The sequence below is a fragment of the Pelophylax lessonae genome (assembly GCF_965119305.1).
Source record: "Pelophylax lessonae genome assembly, chromosome: 11".
Classification (NCBI taxonomy): Eukaryota; Metazoa; Chordata; class Amphibia; order Anura; family Ranidae; genus Pelophylax; species Pelophylax lessonae.
Genome location: NC_138778.1, coordinates 75,959,331 through 75,975,264, shown reverse-complemented (window position 1 = coordinate 75,975,264; position 15,934 = coordinate 75,959,331). Strand labels below are relative to the sequence as shown.

General features: G+C 45.7%; 1 protein-coding gene across 2 annotated transcripts in view; it reads left to right on the top strand.

Annotated features, from left to right (window-relative positions):
* Positions 1 to 15,934, top strand: part of RNF157 (ring finger protein 157) — a 225,198-nt gene that overhangs the window by 148,649 nt on the left and 60,615 nt on the right. For both annotated transcript variants that reach the window (XM_082272519.1, XM_082272520.1), the window contains exons 9-11: positions 7,607 to 7,654; positions 7,735 to 7,806; positions 9,252 to 9,411. In XM_082272519.1, the coding sequence (XP_082128645.1) occupies positions 7,607 to 7,654; positions 7,735 to 7,806; positions 9,252 to 9,411 (280 nt within the window). The remainder of the gene's footprint in view (positions 1 to 7,606; positions 7,655 to 7,734; positions 7,807 to 9,251; positions 9,412 to 15,934) is intronic.

Sequence of the window (15,934 nt, the reverse complement as noted above, 5' to 3'; positions counted from 1 at the left end):
AATTTAGGCCGCAGCTTGCGGCTGACAAAGCTGGCTGTCTGAGTGACTTACCAAGTTATCCGGGCGACTGACCAGGCTGTCCGAGCTCTTATCCGAGCTGCTGATCAAGCTGACAGAGCTGAAGGTGGACTCGCAGCCGGATCGGGCCCCAAATTTATGCTGCAGCTTTACGGCCTGCTCGCAGCTGGCTGACCGAGCTGCTGACCGGGGTAATAGAGCAGCGGATGGGCGTCTGATCTCTCTACCGCCCCCCCCCCCCCAGCGGGGTGGACATATGGACTGCCTGGCGCCCCCCTTGAACCAGAGAGCACCGTGGGGGCATTGTTGTGTGGGGGTACTCTGCCTGCGCGTCTGCGTCATGGCGGGACCCCTTTTTCCCTTTATAGGGGGCTATGTCTTTTTATGTCATTTATGATGGGCGACCCTTAGGTCTAATAGGGGTCTTTTTGTTGAACTTTAGCAGGCGTCGCCTTGCAGGACTGTTGTAAGCGACCTCCCCTGCTTTTTATGTTCTTTGTGAGCTTAGCATATAGCGACTCTGGTGAAAATATATACTCCAATTGGTGTATATCCCTCGCGCCTATGGATGTCCTATTTAGGGGGGAGTGGGATTAATAAATGTGGGTAAGGGGGTGGTGATAGCAGCTGCTATAGGATAAGTAGTAGATGAAAAAGGAAAACCCCAAGGTATTGGGATTTGTTATAGCGCTTGCTAGTGCTAGCCAGGGATGGGCAATTGCTTGTCAATAACCTGGGTAATAATGTTGGGCAAATTAAAGTGGTAGAATAATAAATGAATAATAAATACTAAATATATATGTGTGTAGCACGTGACTGGATAATGGTACCACAGTAATAATCACAATGTAAATATCGCAATGTGAAAATTAATAAATAGATCACAATAAAATTGATTCACAGTAAAAAACATTTGTGTGCCATAAAGTGCAAGAATAGTGCCAAAAAAATGCCAAAAAAATGTCCAAATAAACCGTTCATAAGTGACTTTGGTGCATGAATAAAAAACTTCAGTGCCAAGTTAGGGAAAGTGCAGGTGCTTTATGCTGGGTCCTCCAGTAGTCCGACTGCTGGTACTTAGGGTGTTGGCCTTGTGGAATAATGTTGGGTATGCCCTCACCAGAAGTAGTGGGTCTTAAATACCGTACGGTAAAAAGACCTTTAGAGCCTTATGGCCTCCTGGGCCGGGAAGGTAGCTGCTGGGCCTTGTAGTCCCCTGCGGTCCGGGGTCCCTCTCCTGGATAATCTCGATCCTCAGGGTCCGGTTAGGGAAAAATAAAGTGCTCCAGATAGTGCAGTACCGTTAAAAATATCCTTTAATGAGTATTGCTAATTGCACAGTACAAAGAAAGTTTAAAATTCAGAGTTGCGTCTGCTACGAATGGTGCCTGTGAGTGGAGAGCGGTAACCGTACGGTATTTAAGACCCACTACTTCTTTTGAGTGCATACCCCCCATTATTCCACAAGGCCAACACCCTAAGTACCAGCAGTCGGACTACTGGAGGACCCAGCACAAAGCACCTGCACTTTCCCTAACTTGGCACTGAAGTTTTTTATTCATGCACCAAAGTCACTTATGAACTGTTTATTTGGACATTTTTTGGCACATTTTCTTGCACTTTATGGCACAGAAATGGTTTTTACTGTGAATGAATTTTATTGTGACCTATTTATTAATTTTCACATTGCGATATTTACATTGTGATTATTACTGTGGTACCATTATCCAGTCACGTGCTACACACATATATATTTAGTATTTATTATTAATTTATTATTCTACTACTTTAATTTGCCCAACATTATTACCCAGGTTATTGACAAGCAATTGCCAATCCCTGGCTAGCACTAGCAAGCGCTATAACAAATCCCAATACCTTGGGGTTTTCCTTTTTCATATAGCGACTCTACTAGGTCTGTGTCCACGCACTTCCGGTGCTCTGTGGTGAGGTCAGCCTCACTAGGGACCCGGGTTCCAGTCAGCCTCACTAGGGACCCGGGAGGTCTTCCAGTGGATCGGGATGAGGCGTTTAGCCGCGTTGAGTAAATGCGGAAAGGACACTTCGCTTATATTTCGGGAAGGGAACCGGGGGGGCATGCAAGAGGAAAAGTCCCGGGAGTCCGGCAAATCTAGACCGGTACCTGCCCGAACGTGCCGCCGCACCATATCCCAAAATGGGCGGATCAGGGGGCACGACCACCAAACATGGAGAAGCGTCCCCCTCTGTCCGCAGCCCCACCAGCATCCATCCGAAACACCAGTGCAAAACCTGGCCAAAGTAGCCGGGACCCGATACCACCTAGTAAAGCGCTTATAGTTATTTTCTTGCGTCTTAGAATCTACAGAACTAGAATGGGTCAGGCGGTACAGACTGTGGAGTTGGTCCGAAGTGAACTCCAGATCCAAGTGCCTTTCCCACGCCTGGATGAAGTAAGGTTTAGAGGGAGGCCTGGCCGACTCTAACAACTTTTACAAAAAGGAGATCAGATGTGGCTGGGGGTCGCGGGCCGCCCATAGACACTCAAAGCCAGTGAGCTCGGTCCTGATCTGCGCCTGCTGACAAATCGAGGCCAAGAAATGGGTCAGCTGTCGGTGCCGCCAGAAATCAAAGGGAAAGCTGCCATAGCGAATCCGTAGCGTTTTCAAGGGGACCAACTGCCCATCAGACCAGAAGCGAGCCAGACTGACTTCACCGTCCCTGGCCCACGAGCCCAGAGACTACATACGCTCACCTGGGGGAACTTTATCAATTTGTGGCGTTACCCTCCGCCCTCAGGGTCTTCATGGGTGTTGGCTCCGATATTGGCATTACTGTGACAGCGGGGGATTGCGGTACTAGGGTACCTGGACAATCTCCTCTTAAGAGCAGACTCCCACTCAGTTCTGGTGGGCGATCTGTCAATCACTGTACGGACTCTGCACGAGTTTGTTTGGACCATCAATTTCAGAAAATCTGCTCTGGTCCCTGCCTCCAAAATGGTTTCTCTGGGACTGCCTCTGGACTCAGCCTCTGCGAGGGTGTTTCTTCCCCCGGAAAAGCTGCAAAAGTTGCAGAGGGCGATTTGTTGCTGTTATCCAGCACCTGTCCTCATTGCAGACTTGCATGCGAGCTCTAGGCCTGCTAGTGTCTACCTTCGGGCGGTTCTGTTAACCCAGTTCCACACTAGACCTTTGCAAAGGGGTATTTTTGTCAAGGGAACAAGGATCCAAAATCTTTGGACAACCTGATTTGGTTGAGTCAAAACTCAAGAAGTGCCCTTCTTTCTGTGGTGGCTCTCTGTTCCTTGGCCCTTCCTTCCATTGTATTGGACTGTGGTATCCATGGATGCCAGCCTGTCCGGCTCGGGGGGGGGGGGGGGTGGAGTACTTGGAAAGCTGTGTCCAGACTTCTGAGTCCAGAAAGAGTCCAGACTTCTGATCAATATTCTGGAGCGATAAAGCTTTGCTTGAGTCACTGGACAAATCGCTCTGCAGGGTTGTCCAGTTCGGATTCAATCAGACAATGCCACGGGCATGGTTTACGTCAATCATCAGGGGGGCACCAAGAGTGTCCTGGCGTCCCGGGAGGTGGCCGAGATCTTAATATGCAAAAATGTTTGAGTGGCTCCCTGGATAAAATCCGTCTGATGTTACATGTGATAGTAATCTTCAGATGAGAAGTCCAATCAAGTGTATGCAATCAAGTGTATGCAGATAAAAAGAGAAAGGAAAAGAATATCATGGTGCAGCATATCAAAGTGAGTATGTCACATCCACATGGGGGGGGGTTCACCAGTGATGAATAGACACAGTGAGTGCACACTTCCTCCATCCCACATGCAGTGCAAACTCACCAGAACTGAAAGATCACACGCTTGATATAATGGACTGGACTGAATAGAGGTGTAAGGGATTCCGGCCATTCTGGTGGCCCCAGACTGGCCTCGCCGGTCTTGGTATGCAGATCTGGAAAGGTTGGTCGCTGATTCTCCTTGGAGACTTGGAGACTTCCTCTCAGGAAAGATCTGTTGTCTCAAAGGCCGATCTTCCATTCTGCTTTACATTCGCTGGCTTTAACAGCGTGGCTGTTGAAAGCCAGATATTGAAGGATAGCGGTCTTTCTGACTCTTCCTACATTGCTGAAGGCTAGAAAATCTACCTCCAGGATGATTTATCATTGTACGTGGAAATCGTACATATCATGGTGTGAATCGATTAAGGTGCATCCACGCTCCTTTTTTAGTGGCTAGGATATTGGCTTTCCTCCAAAGAGGGGTTGAGCAGCGGTTGGCCTTGGGTACTATTAAAGGCCAGGTGGCGGCTTTGGCTGTGTTTTTTTCAACAAGCTTTAGCTACGCATTCTTTGATTCACACTTTTATCCAGGGAGTTCATCATGTGGCTCCTCCGATACGGCCCGCGTTACCTCCGTGGGATCTTAACTTGGTACCGTTTGTTCTTCAAAAACCTCCATTTGAAAATTAGGGAGATTCCTCTGCTTACACTGTAACAGAAGGTAGCCTTTTTGGTGGCTATTACCTCTGCCCGCAGAGTGCCTGAATTAGTGGCACTGTCCGCTGTTCTCCTTCTCTGGTGGTCCACAGAGATTAAGTGGTACTTCGACCTAATCAGTCTTTTCTTCCTAAGGTGGTTTTATTTCCATCGAATGAAGACATTATTCTGCCTTCACTCTGTCCTAAGCCCAAGCATCCCAAGGAACTTGCCTTGCATTCTTTGGCTGTGGTTCGAGCAATTAGGGTTTTCCTGATGGTTACGGAGTCTTTCAGGAAATCAGACTCTCCTTTTGTCCTTCACGGAAGGACCTCAGAAGTGATTGTCTGCGTCTCCTGCGACCATATCCAGATGGATCAGGCAGATGGTGGTACAGGCGTATTCACTTAAGGGTCAGGTTCCACCTTTCCCTGTGAAGGCGCATTCTGCTAGGGGGCTGAGTGCCTCTTGGGTCTTTCGCCATCAGGCGTCGGTAATACCAGTTTACAAGGCGGCAACTTGGTCATCTATGCACACCTTCATTAATTCTACAAAGTAGATGTGTTGGTATCCTCGGATGCTTCTTTTGGCCGCTGTTAAAAAGAGCAACTTTTTCTCTTTGAGGGTGTATGTTGTTTCTAGGTGAGCTCCAGTTTTTCCTGGTTGAGCTCCATGTTACCTGGTTGGCTAAGTTTAGCATTTGGGGAATTACGTTCTTTCTCTGCGTTGTTTTCCCACCCCTTATACAAATACTGCTTTGGGAAGAATATGGAGCTGTGTCTGTTAATGAACGGTAGAGAAAACTGGATTTTTGACTTACTGTAAGATCCTGAAGTTCATTGACAGACGCAGCACCCGCCCCTCTATTTCTGAGTGGGTTGGGGTTTTTACTTCTGACACTGCTTGCAGCGAAACTGAAACCTATAGCAGAGTGAGTGGGTGTATGCCTTCAGGGACTGCCCCATAGGGGTGGTAAAGTTTTTTTTTTTTTTTTTTTCCTGCCTAGTGTCCTACTCCTGTAGGGGGAGGCATAACCCAATGGTTAAGAAGTCTGTGTCTGTCAATGAACTTCAGAGAAAAAGATTTTACGGTAAGTCAAAAATCCAGTTTTTTGGTTTAAGTACGCTTTGAAGAGAGCCTGACACTTTGCCCCTTTAAGACAGAGTGACAAAATATTTTTACTAACCTACCCCTGACCCCCTTATACTAATCTCCCCCGCCACTCTGTTGCTCTGCAGTTTTAACCCAGTGTAAGGTATTGACAGTTGCCTCAGGCCTGAGCACTGCACCTTTGGAGGGAGTATACACCTATTCAGAGGTGCCCGATATTTTTGACAACCGCAGCAGAGATGCAGGAGAGGCAGCCATTGGAGTATAAGTAAGTGGGGCTTGTAAAAGACTCTATAATTTTGCCCTAAATGAGAAAAGCAACATATTATGTTTAATGCAAATCTGTAATGATAGAAAAAACTAGGTTGCCATTGCTAATCTGTCCTTCCAAAAGTGCTGTCATAATGATGCTTTGGTCAATAGTTTAAATCACTGCCCTGAAACAAGTGTAGATATAGAGATTTCTGACTTTCCGAATGCTTGTTCATGGACCAGTAAAACATTTGAAACCAAACCTAGCCAGACAACAAGCATTTTCAGAAGGCCAGTAATAACAGCCCCCATGTTTCTCTCATGTTAGGTGTGTTATAAGGGAAACCTGTTCTGAAAAACAATGGAGGACATTACTACTCACTTCCTGGCTTTCTTTTTTTTTTTTCTTGCAGTAAATGTTTCCTTTAACCTTTTTTGTATAAATAACTGTCTTGAATAAATGTCTATACATTATTTAAAAAAAAAAAAAGGTTATGGAAGATAATTCCAGTACTCACAGAGTAGATAGAAAAATTCTACTCAGTATAGAGCAGTGGGGCAACTTTAGCACCATAGCTGTTATGGAACTACAAGTTCCAGGAGGCTTTGCAAGATTCCGGCAGCCACAGGTATGACTCCCAGATGCAGGGGCATGATGAGATTTTTAGTTTCACCACAGCTGGAGTGCTGAGGTTGCCTACTCCTGGTATAGAGAGTATAGATGTGTTAAGATTTTACCACCAGAGTGAATGCCAAGTTCCCTAAATTGTGGCTAGTGGACCACCCTTTCACTGGGCAGGCCTATTTGTATCTGCAGGGATGTTACAATCGCCCTTCAATTCTATTGTGTGTATATATAACCTTGTGAGCTGCTACGTGTATACACCCTATTTGTTAGCTGCTTGCACTAAACACATACCCATAAAGCTGTGTGTGCACTAATAATAAATGATAAATATGTGGCTCTCTTCAATTATAACATAAATATGAATTCAGATCAAAGTAAACAACCAAAAACGCGTTCAATATATTCCCAATGTGCTATCACATATACAGAGTCCAGATTACACAGTCCACCATTATATGTACATTTTTGACTCGTCCTGTTATTCTGTTGTGATATCCCCACTCAGTGCTCATAATCCTTGTAATGGTGTGATCTTCCTCCACCAGATGTTCTCTCATCTGGGATATTGTGATCAGTCAATATGTGCCTGTGTCCCTCAGGGACCGACCATATAGGATATGCCCAGAAGGTAGATTCCACCAATGTTTCTCCTATTACCCTACTCTATTTCTCCACAGGCTTTTCAGATCTTCTCATGTCATATTTTTACTCCACCATACACATAGGGATAAAAAGAAATTGCTAAAAACATATTGCTTGTATCATTTTAAAAACACACTCCTTTATTCCCCAATTCTCCAGAATTACACTCATTTAAAAAAGTGCTAAAACTTCACTAAACCTATCCAACATACTGTATACAGTGTTCAAACTCCAGAAATGGAAATTGGTAATACAGTCTTGTATAATTAACACTCTCAATCATGTACTGAGCATTGTGATGTCATAAGCCATTCCCCTATACGTTACACCACAGGGTCACTTGGCTTCCCCAGAGAGATTTAAAAAATCTACATATAGTGGTGGACTATGTAATCTGGACTCTGTATATGCGATAGCACATTCGGAATTGCTTACTTTGATCTGAATTCCTCCCCATTTCTAACTGATGTCATTCTTTTCTTGCAGCATGCAGACAGTAGCTACTGTGTAAAGCCTCTGAAGCAGAAACAAGTGGTGAGACAAGAATAAATATGAGGGATATTCCAAATTGTGTTTTCTTTAGCAGAAACTAACTTTTTTGTCTTTTCTTTTAGGTGGATGGAGTCAGTTATCTCTTGCAGGAAATCTATGGCATTGAAAATAAATATAATTCACATGACTCTAAGGTATCTGCATGCATGCTTCCTGTAGCATTTTATTATGTGTAAATGGATTTTCATGGAATTTAGACTTTATTTGTATGTAGAAAAGTATTCTGAGGGGCACAGTACATAAGCCTCCAGCAAATCCAGGTACCATCGCTGGCAGAAATGGTCAGCACTAGAAGCCTGTTGGATCATGTCAATGTACGGAAGATCATTGACTAAGCTTGTGCATAGACTGCAATTGCTTCATGTCCGTCCCTATAGCAAGGAGGCAACAGGCAGGCAGGTGGTCATCATGCCATGCTGTTACCAACACATGATGAGTGCTTCATCATTGTAGGGTGCTTGGAGAGGGAGCCCAGGAGGTCGTGACTTTACATAAATCCACCGAGTCCTTACCTCTGCCCCTCCTTGGTAAGGTAGTAAAGAAGACCTTCAGACTCCTTACACATTCACCAATGCAAAACAGTATCACAATTCTAAGAATAATATAAACACCAGTATAGACTTTTTCTTAATTTAATGTATATATTTCTAGCAACATCCACACCGGGTGCCCTCTTCTTCTAACTCCCTAAAGCTGCCCTCCTCTATTCCTCTCAGGTTCAGAAGAACTGACGGGGACCCTAGTTGGAAAATGGTGGGCAATGCAACAGGTTTACTGTAATCCCCTCTCCCTAGCAGTTTATATTCACCTTTGCTTGACTGAAGTTTAGCTTGCACAGGACTATGAATTCTCCATTTTAAGTACTGGTGCTTGGTAATTGGCTCAGTACTGTCACATGCAGTAAATCACATGCTCTTACTTACCTGAAAGTACCATGAGCGACATTTATCTAGTAAAGTAGCGGGACAATTAGTCGCAAATTACTGTGTCTGCTTCAACAAAGTCTCTTTGACATGTTTACGGACCTGTGCATCTGTATTTCTGGACAGCAAAGTGTGATGGCTTCCAAAGTTCAAAGATCGATATTTCTGAAGATATGACAGGTTTTAAATTTCCAGACAACTGGCGCAGAAAAGGGTCAGGGTCATGCTTTATTCAGTCTCGAAGAGCAGGTTTTAGAGCAGCAAAAGGAGTAATAAACCTGTCTCCCAATGTATCTCACTACTCCTCCTTTTTTGCATTACTTTGCCTTGGGAGAGGATTGATAAATATTCCCCATATGTGTTGTTGCTCCCAGCAGCTGAACAAAATGGTGGGGAATACAGGAGAAGTATACACTACTGGGGAGGGGGCATTAAAACAAACTCTGCAAGGGCGCAGGGAACTCTGAGGAGGTATCTCCCTGGTGCTTGCTGTGACAACACTGATGTTGTGAAAAGTGAATGTGTCATTTACAGGATTAGGGCAAATAATGCAATAAATAACAGTCCCTCTTTGAATGGATATTGGCAAATGTTACTGGACCTGGAGAATGTGCATGGATGATTGATGTCCGTTTTTTTTTTTTTTTCTGCACCAGGTGACAGAAGATGAAGTCAGTGACAACAGTGCTGAGTGTGTGGTTTGTCTATCTGATGTCCGAGATACACTTATTCTGCCATGCAGACACCTCTGCCTGTGCAATACATGTGCAGATACTCTACGTTACCAAGCCAGCAATTGCCCTATCTGCCGACTGCGTGAGTAGGCTGTTCCTGTACAGTTCCTATTGGATATCACTATAACTTTTATATTACCGCTGATCTGTAAAAAAGCTGTTTCTGTACATTTCTTATTAGACATAACTAAATTTATATCTGCATATGTTATCTCAAACATGCTCCTTAATGACTTCCTCCTTGCATTTTAAGGGTTATAAAGTATGAAAAGTTTTTTGGGACTGAACTTGGTTTGGTCTTTGAAGCTCTACACTCCACAGTCCTGGCAAGTCCTTCATTATTTTGGTTAAAGTAGAACACCACTTGGTTTTGGATAGATTGGAGAAGCGTTAGAACTTCTTTCAGGCTTATCTTTCTGTCTGTGTTGCCAGTTGGTGATGCCGTTTTTCTATTTTTGTTATACTTTTGGTGCAGACACACACTGGGGTGAGTGAATTTAGGCTTCTGGTGTCTTGCTGTACCGTTGGAGCAGTGGCGTACCAATAGGGGGGGCGGTCCGCCCCGGGTGCCACACATTAAACATAGAAACATAGAATGTGTCGGCAGATAAGAACCATTTGGCCCATCTAGTCTGCCCAATATATCTGAATCCTATGAATAGTCCCTGGCCCTATCTTATATGAAGGATAGCCTTATGCCTATCCCATGCATGCTTAAACTCCTTCACTGTATTTGCAGCTACCACTTCTGCAGGAAGGTTATTCCATGCATCCACTACTCTCTCAGTAAAGTAATACTTCCTCATATTACTTTTAAACCTTTGCCCCTCTAATTTAAAACTGTGTCCTCTTGTGGTAGTTTTTCTTCTTTTAAATATGCTCTCCTCCTTTACCGAGTTGATTCCCTTTATGTATTTAAAAGTTTCTATCATATCCCCTCTGTCTCTTCTTTCTTCCAAGCTATACATGTTAAGGTCCTTTAACCTTTCCTGGTAAGTTTTTTCCTGCAATCCATGTACTAGTTTAGTAGCTCTTCTCTGGACTCTCTCTAGAGTATCTATATCCTTCTGGAGATATGGCCTCCAGTACTGCGCACAATACTCCAAGTGAGGTCTCACCAGTGTTCTGTACAGCGGCATAAGCACTTCTCTCTTTCTACTGCTTATACCTCTCCCTATACATCCAAGCATTCTGCTGGCATTTCGTGCTGCTCTATTACATTGTCTTCCCACCTTTAAGTCTTCTGAAATAATTACTCCTAAATCCCTTTCCTCAGATACTGAGGTCAGGACTGTGTCAAATATTCTATATTCTGCCCTTGGGTTTTTACGCCCCAGGTGCATTATCTTGCACTTATCCACATTAAATTTCATTAGGGGGGTATCAGGGTGACACCCGGGGCTTCCACCGCGGAGGAGGAACTGTTTAAAGCAGAGAGGATGTGAGACTCACTGTCACTCCCAAGCCCTGAATACACAGCGATCGGCGCTGCCGCAGTTTACTGTGCTGGTTAATGAGAAGGCGATTGGTTGCTAGGACCGCCTATCAACCAATCACCTGCTCATTAACCAGCACAGTAACTTCTGCAGTTCCTGCCGAGGCGCCGATCGCTGTGTATTCAGGGCTCAGGAGTGACAGTGAGTCTCTCCCATCCTCTCTGCTTTAAACAGTTCCTCCTCCTCCGCTCTCCTCCTAAAAAGGTAGGGGGGGGCGGGGGGGCTTTGTATTGTAAAGGGGTTATTTTGAGGGGGGGGGGTGACTTTGTATTGTAAAGGGGTTATTTTGAGGGGGGGTGACTTTGTATTGTAAAGGGGTTATTTTGAGGGGGGGTGACTTTGTATTGTAAAGGGGTTATTTTGAGGGGGGGGGTGACTTTGTATTGTAAAGGGGTTATTTTGAGGGGGGGGGGTAACTTTGTATTGTAAAGGGGTTCTTTGGAGGGGTGGCTTTGTATTGTAAAGGGGTTCTTTTTGGGGGGGTGGCTTTGTATTGTATAGGGGTTCTATGGGGGGGGCTTTGTATTGTATAGGGGTTCTATGGGGGGATTTATTGTAGAGGGGTTCTATTGGTGGGGGCTTTGTAGTGTAAAGGGGTTATATTGGGGGGCTGTGTAATGTAAAGGGTTGTATGGGGGATGGGGCTGTGTAATGTAAAGGGTTCCAATGGGGGGCTGTGTAATGTAAAGGTGTCCAGGGGTAAGGGGGCTGTGTAATGTAAAGGGGTCCAGGGGTAAGGGGGCTGTGTAATGTAAAGGGGTCCAGGGGTACAGGGGCTGTGTAATGTAAAGGGGTCCAGGGGTAAGGGGGCTGTGTAATGTAAAGGGGTCCAGGGGTAAGGGGGCTGTGTAATGTAAAGGGGTCCAGGGGTAAGGGGGCTGTGTAATGTAAAGGGGTCCAGGGGTACAGGGGCTGTGTAATGTAAAGGGGTCCAGGGGTACGGGGGCTGTGTAATGTAAAGGGGTCCAGGGGTAAGGGGGACTGTGTAATGTAAAGGGGTCCAGGGGTAAGGGGGCTGTGTAATGTAAAAGGGGGTCTCCATACATTTTACACGTGACACGTCAATGTTCGTCGCCTGGGGGGGGGGGGGGTGCCAGATATAGGATCCGCCCCGGGTGCCAAATGCTCTAGGTACGCCCCTGCTTTGGAGTGGAACTAAATCTTCAAAATAAATTGCTAGCTGGTATGTTTTTTGGTAGAAGACACCTTGTATGTCTTTTTTTGCCAACATTAGCAATTTTTTGGGTGTGTATACTGCCTGTGGGGCATATGCAATGCAGTGCAATGCACACTCTCAGCACCTGTAGTACAGCGAAAATGGAGCAAAAATGAAACTGGTGACCAGTACAGTGTTAGACCGAGGGAAGACAGCCGAGAGTGGTTACATAGTAGGTGAGGTTGAATAAAGACAACAGTCCATCCAGTTCAACCTGTGTAGGTGTGTGTGGCTGTAATCATATCACATACCCCTGAATGTCCTGATCCTTGAGATGTACGTCTAAGAGTCTTTTGAAAGCCACCATAATTCCCGCAGAAACCACCTCTTGTGGTAGAGAATTCCACAATCTTGTAGCCCTAACAGTAAAGAACCCCCCCACGTTGCCTGAGGTTAAAACGCTTCTCCTCTAATCGCATTGTATGCCCCCGAGTCCTAATGCAATCCCTTTGACTGAACAGCTTTTTTTCTAAGCTGAGATCCCCATTGAGATATTTGGTGACAGCGAGTGTTGATCTGTCAGCACTGGAGGAGAGGGGACCAGGGGGTAAGTCTGCTATAATCTGCAAATATGCAGTGTAATTTGAAGGGGTTGATTTACTAAAGGCAAATAGATTGTGAGTTTTCAAATACAGTTGCTCCAAAGCTTGATGATTGGATGATGGAAGTCCGCAGGGATTTCTCTCATTTACTAAGCTCTGGAGCAACTGCACTTGTAGAATGAAACTGCCCTTGGAAAGTGCACAGTCTATTTGCCTTTAGTAAATCCACCCCTAAGTGTAGGTGCACCAAAAACTAAAAATACATTATATTGAAGCTTATGACTCCATAAAGGTGGTGGCTGCATTCCTTTTCTTATTTTAGGCTTTTTTCTTTATTTCTATATAATGATCATGCCTGTGACACTTCCTGTGATTGACTGACAATGCTCACCCACTTTACAGTATCTATGGGGGAACGGCTTTGTCACTCTAGGCTGCTCTCCTCATTTGGACTACAAACACATCCTCCTCACCTCATCTCCGTTATATAGGTGGGATGGGGTTTTTGTAGCTACAGATAAGCTGATGACATTGGTAAACTTCAGTCCACATGAAGTTACATATACTCAAGATTTATGGCAGGATCAATGGGTATTTTTCTATACTTGCAGAATAGGTAGTTTGCCTGAATAAAAAAAAAAGTTTCACCAAACCCATAACAGTAAAATCAGTCTGTATATGCAGTAAAACATGCTTTTTATACTCACTGTGGAACCTAAGGGGTAATCCTCTCCATTGTGTAAAAAGGCTGTTTGATCCTGTATGCACAGACCCTCCTCTTCTTGCATTGTCCCCATAACATGTCCGGATAAAGCCTGGTACAAACTGACAGCTCAGTATAACCCTCTGACTTTAGCACAGCAATTTCCCTCACTGAGCTGTTGTGTTCTGACAGGGGGGGCTCTGGGCAAACGGCGGGCATTTGTCTGACAAAGGGCAGATGATTCATGTATCATTTACTTCTTGGAATCCATCTGCTCTTAGCTCAGGCATATGCTGAGCTGAGATCCCTCCCTCCTCTCGTGAAGACTCCTGGGATGCGTGACATCATTTGCCTAGGCATGGAAACCAGGAAGTAACTAAATAAATGTAAAAAATAGTAAATATGATTTCTCTATCGTCCATTGACAGACACAGCTCTTATTCTTATTATACCATTGGGTTATGCTGCCCCCTACAGAAGTAGAACTAGGCAGGAAAAAAAAGTTTACCACGCCTACGGGGGCTGTTCCTATAGGCATAACCCCACACACCCTACTCAAGCATACCCATTTGTTTCTGCCTAGTGAAGGAGTACGACCTAGGTTTCCTGCTGGGACTTCGGTCTCAGTTTTTTTATTCTTTTAAAGAATATTTTGTTTTATTTTCTCACTTCTGCTAGTGAGCAGGTTATAGTTCCGCACTAGGCCTCGCCATGACAGAGCCCTGGTTTTGGATGGGGACAAGCCTGCGAGTGGATGTCTCGCTGGGACGCAATGACCTATAACGCCCTGAGTCGCAGCGTACCTCTCAGGTGGCAGTACCCCTACTCCGGGTGGGAGGTGGTCTGTCTGGAGCGGAGCCCACCCGGTCCATGGTATGGTGAGTAAATGTAACCCCCCCCCCCCCCATATCCCTTGATGGTCATGGGGGGGGGTACATGGGCACACTCCTGGGGATGATAGGACTGGTGCTTCTAAAAGATACCGCTGGTCTGTCAGGATGCCTGGCCCTGTGCCTTGCCCCCTCCCCCGCTCCCTGCCTTTATTGTGGTTTTCACCTGGGGGGCGCTATTGTTGCGTGCTGGGTGCCCTGGGGGGGGATGGTACCTTTCCTGCTGGGTCTTGTTGTGGATCCTCTGTGGCCACCAATTTGGGGTCCCCTGACCGCATGGCATGCCGTGGGTGCTGCCATCTTTAGTGTGGGCATAGGAGAGTTTCTCCCCATTGACTTGCATGGTGCAGCCATTTTCCCTGTGCTTCCCATAGACTTGCATTGGCAGCCATTTTTGTGTAGCTCTATGGAGCTACGCAGGCAGCATAACCTTTCACATTCTATCCATGCATTCTATTCACTCTCCTGCTGCTCAGATCGTCCCTGGAGGTTTCTCAGAGAGGTGGTAAAGTACTGGATTCTCTGTGGGCATATCCCTGCGCACTCTATCTGCATATATTTAAGGGGGACTCCGCATACCGGGGTGATCAGCGGTAGGGACCGTGCTCAGCGCGCTTAAAGAGACGGTACACCTGTTTTTTTTTTTTAACTAATTATGGAGTCCCAGGCAGTGGTTTCACCCCCAGACCCCCTTAGTGCGACTACCGGACCTTCAGGATCGCAGTCACTGGCTGGGATTTCAGCAGCATTGGAAAGCCTGGCGACCTAGGTCGATTTGGTGATGAAAAAGGTAATAGTCAAAAACAGCTGCTGCTTTTACCGTCATCGGTGGGGTCCTCTGATTCAGAGACTGATATGGTCACCACAGACACCCCCCTCCTTGAGGGAAAGCTATCCTCACAATTGGATGGTGAAGAGGACCTGTCTTCTTCAGCTGCAGCGCTGGAACGCGCTTTGTTGGAAGCCCTGATTGTTTCAGTAAGGGAAACTTTAAAATGGCAGATGAGCCTACGCCGGCAGGGACACGGGTGTCCTTTGGTTCCCGCAAAACCCCAAAATTGGGCAAGGCTTTCCCTTGTCCCGAGAATTTTCATGATATTGTTAATGAACAATGGCGGCGCATCAAGCATGTGCTAGTAATGCCTAAGCGCTTTAAACGCCGTTATCCCTTTGCTGAGATGCTTTCGAACCGTTGGACGGTACCCCCCTAAGGTCGATCATCCTGTATCCAAGTTGAACAAATCTACTATAGAGCCTGTTGAAGATTCCCTGGTGTTGACGGACCCGGCGGATAGGCAGGTGGAATCCCTTTCCCGCCACCTTCATGTGTTGGTGGGTTCAATCCTGTCACCTATTTTTGTGTCTATTTTGTTATCACAGATGGTTACGTAATGGGTAAAGGGTTTTAAGGGGAACCTAGATGCTGACTTAGTTTTCCCGAAGCTGATGAAACTTATGAACCAGATGTCCCAGGCTCTGGTGTTCCTGTGTGCTGTGTCCTTGGATGCGGCTCCCCTGGTGGCCAGAATGTTGGCTGTGGGGATTGCCATAAGACGCATTGTGTGGATGAAGAGCTGGTCGGCAGACCAGGCTTCAAAGAAGGCCTTAACAGATCTCCCTTTCATGGGGGAGCGATTATTTGGCAGCTTGCTGGATGAGTTGATCAAGGGTCTTACTGGTGGAAAGAGTATTCTTCTTCCTCAATCCTCCAAAGGTAGTAAGCGGGAGCATTCTTTCACACCTCATAGACAGTTTTTT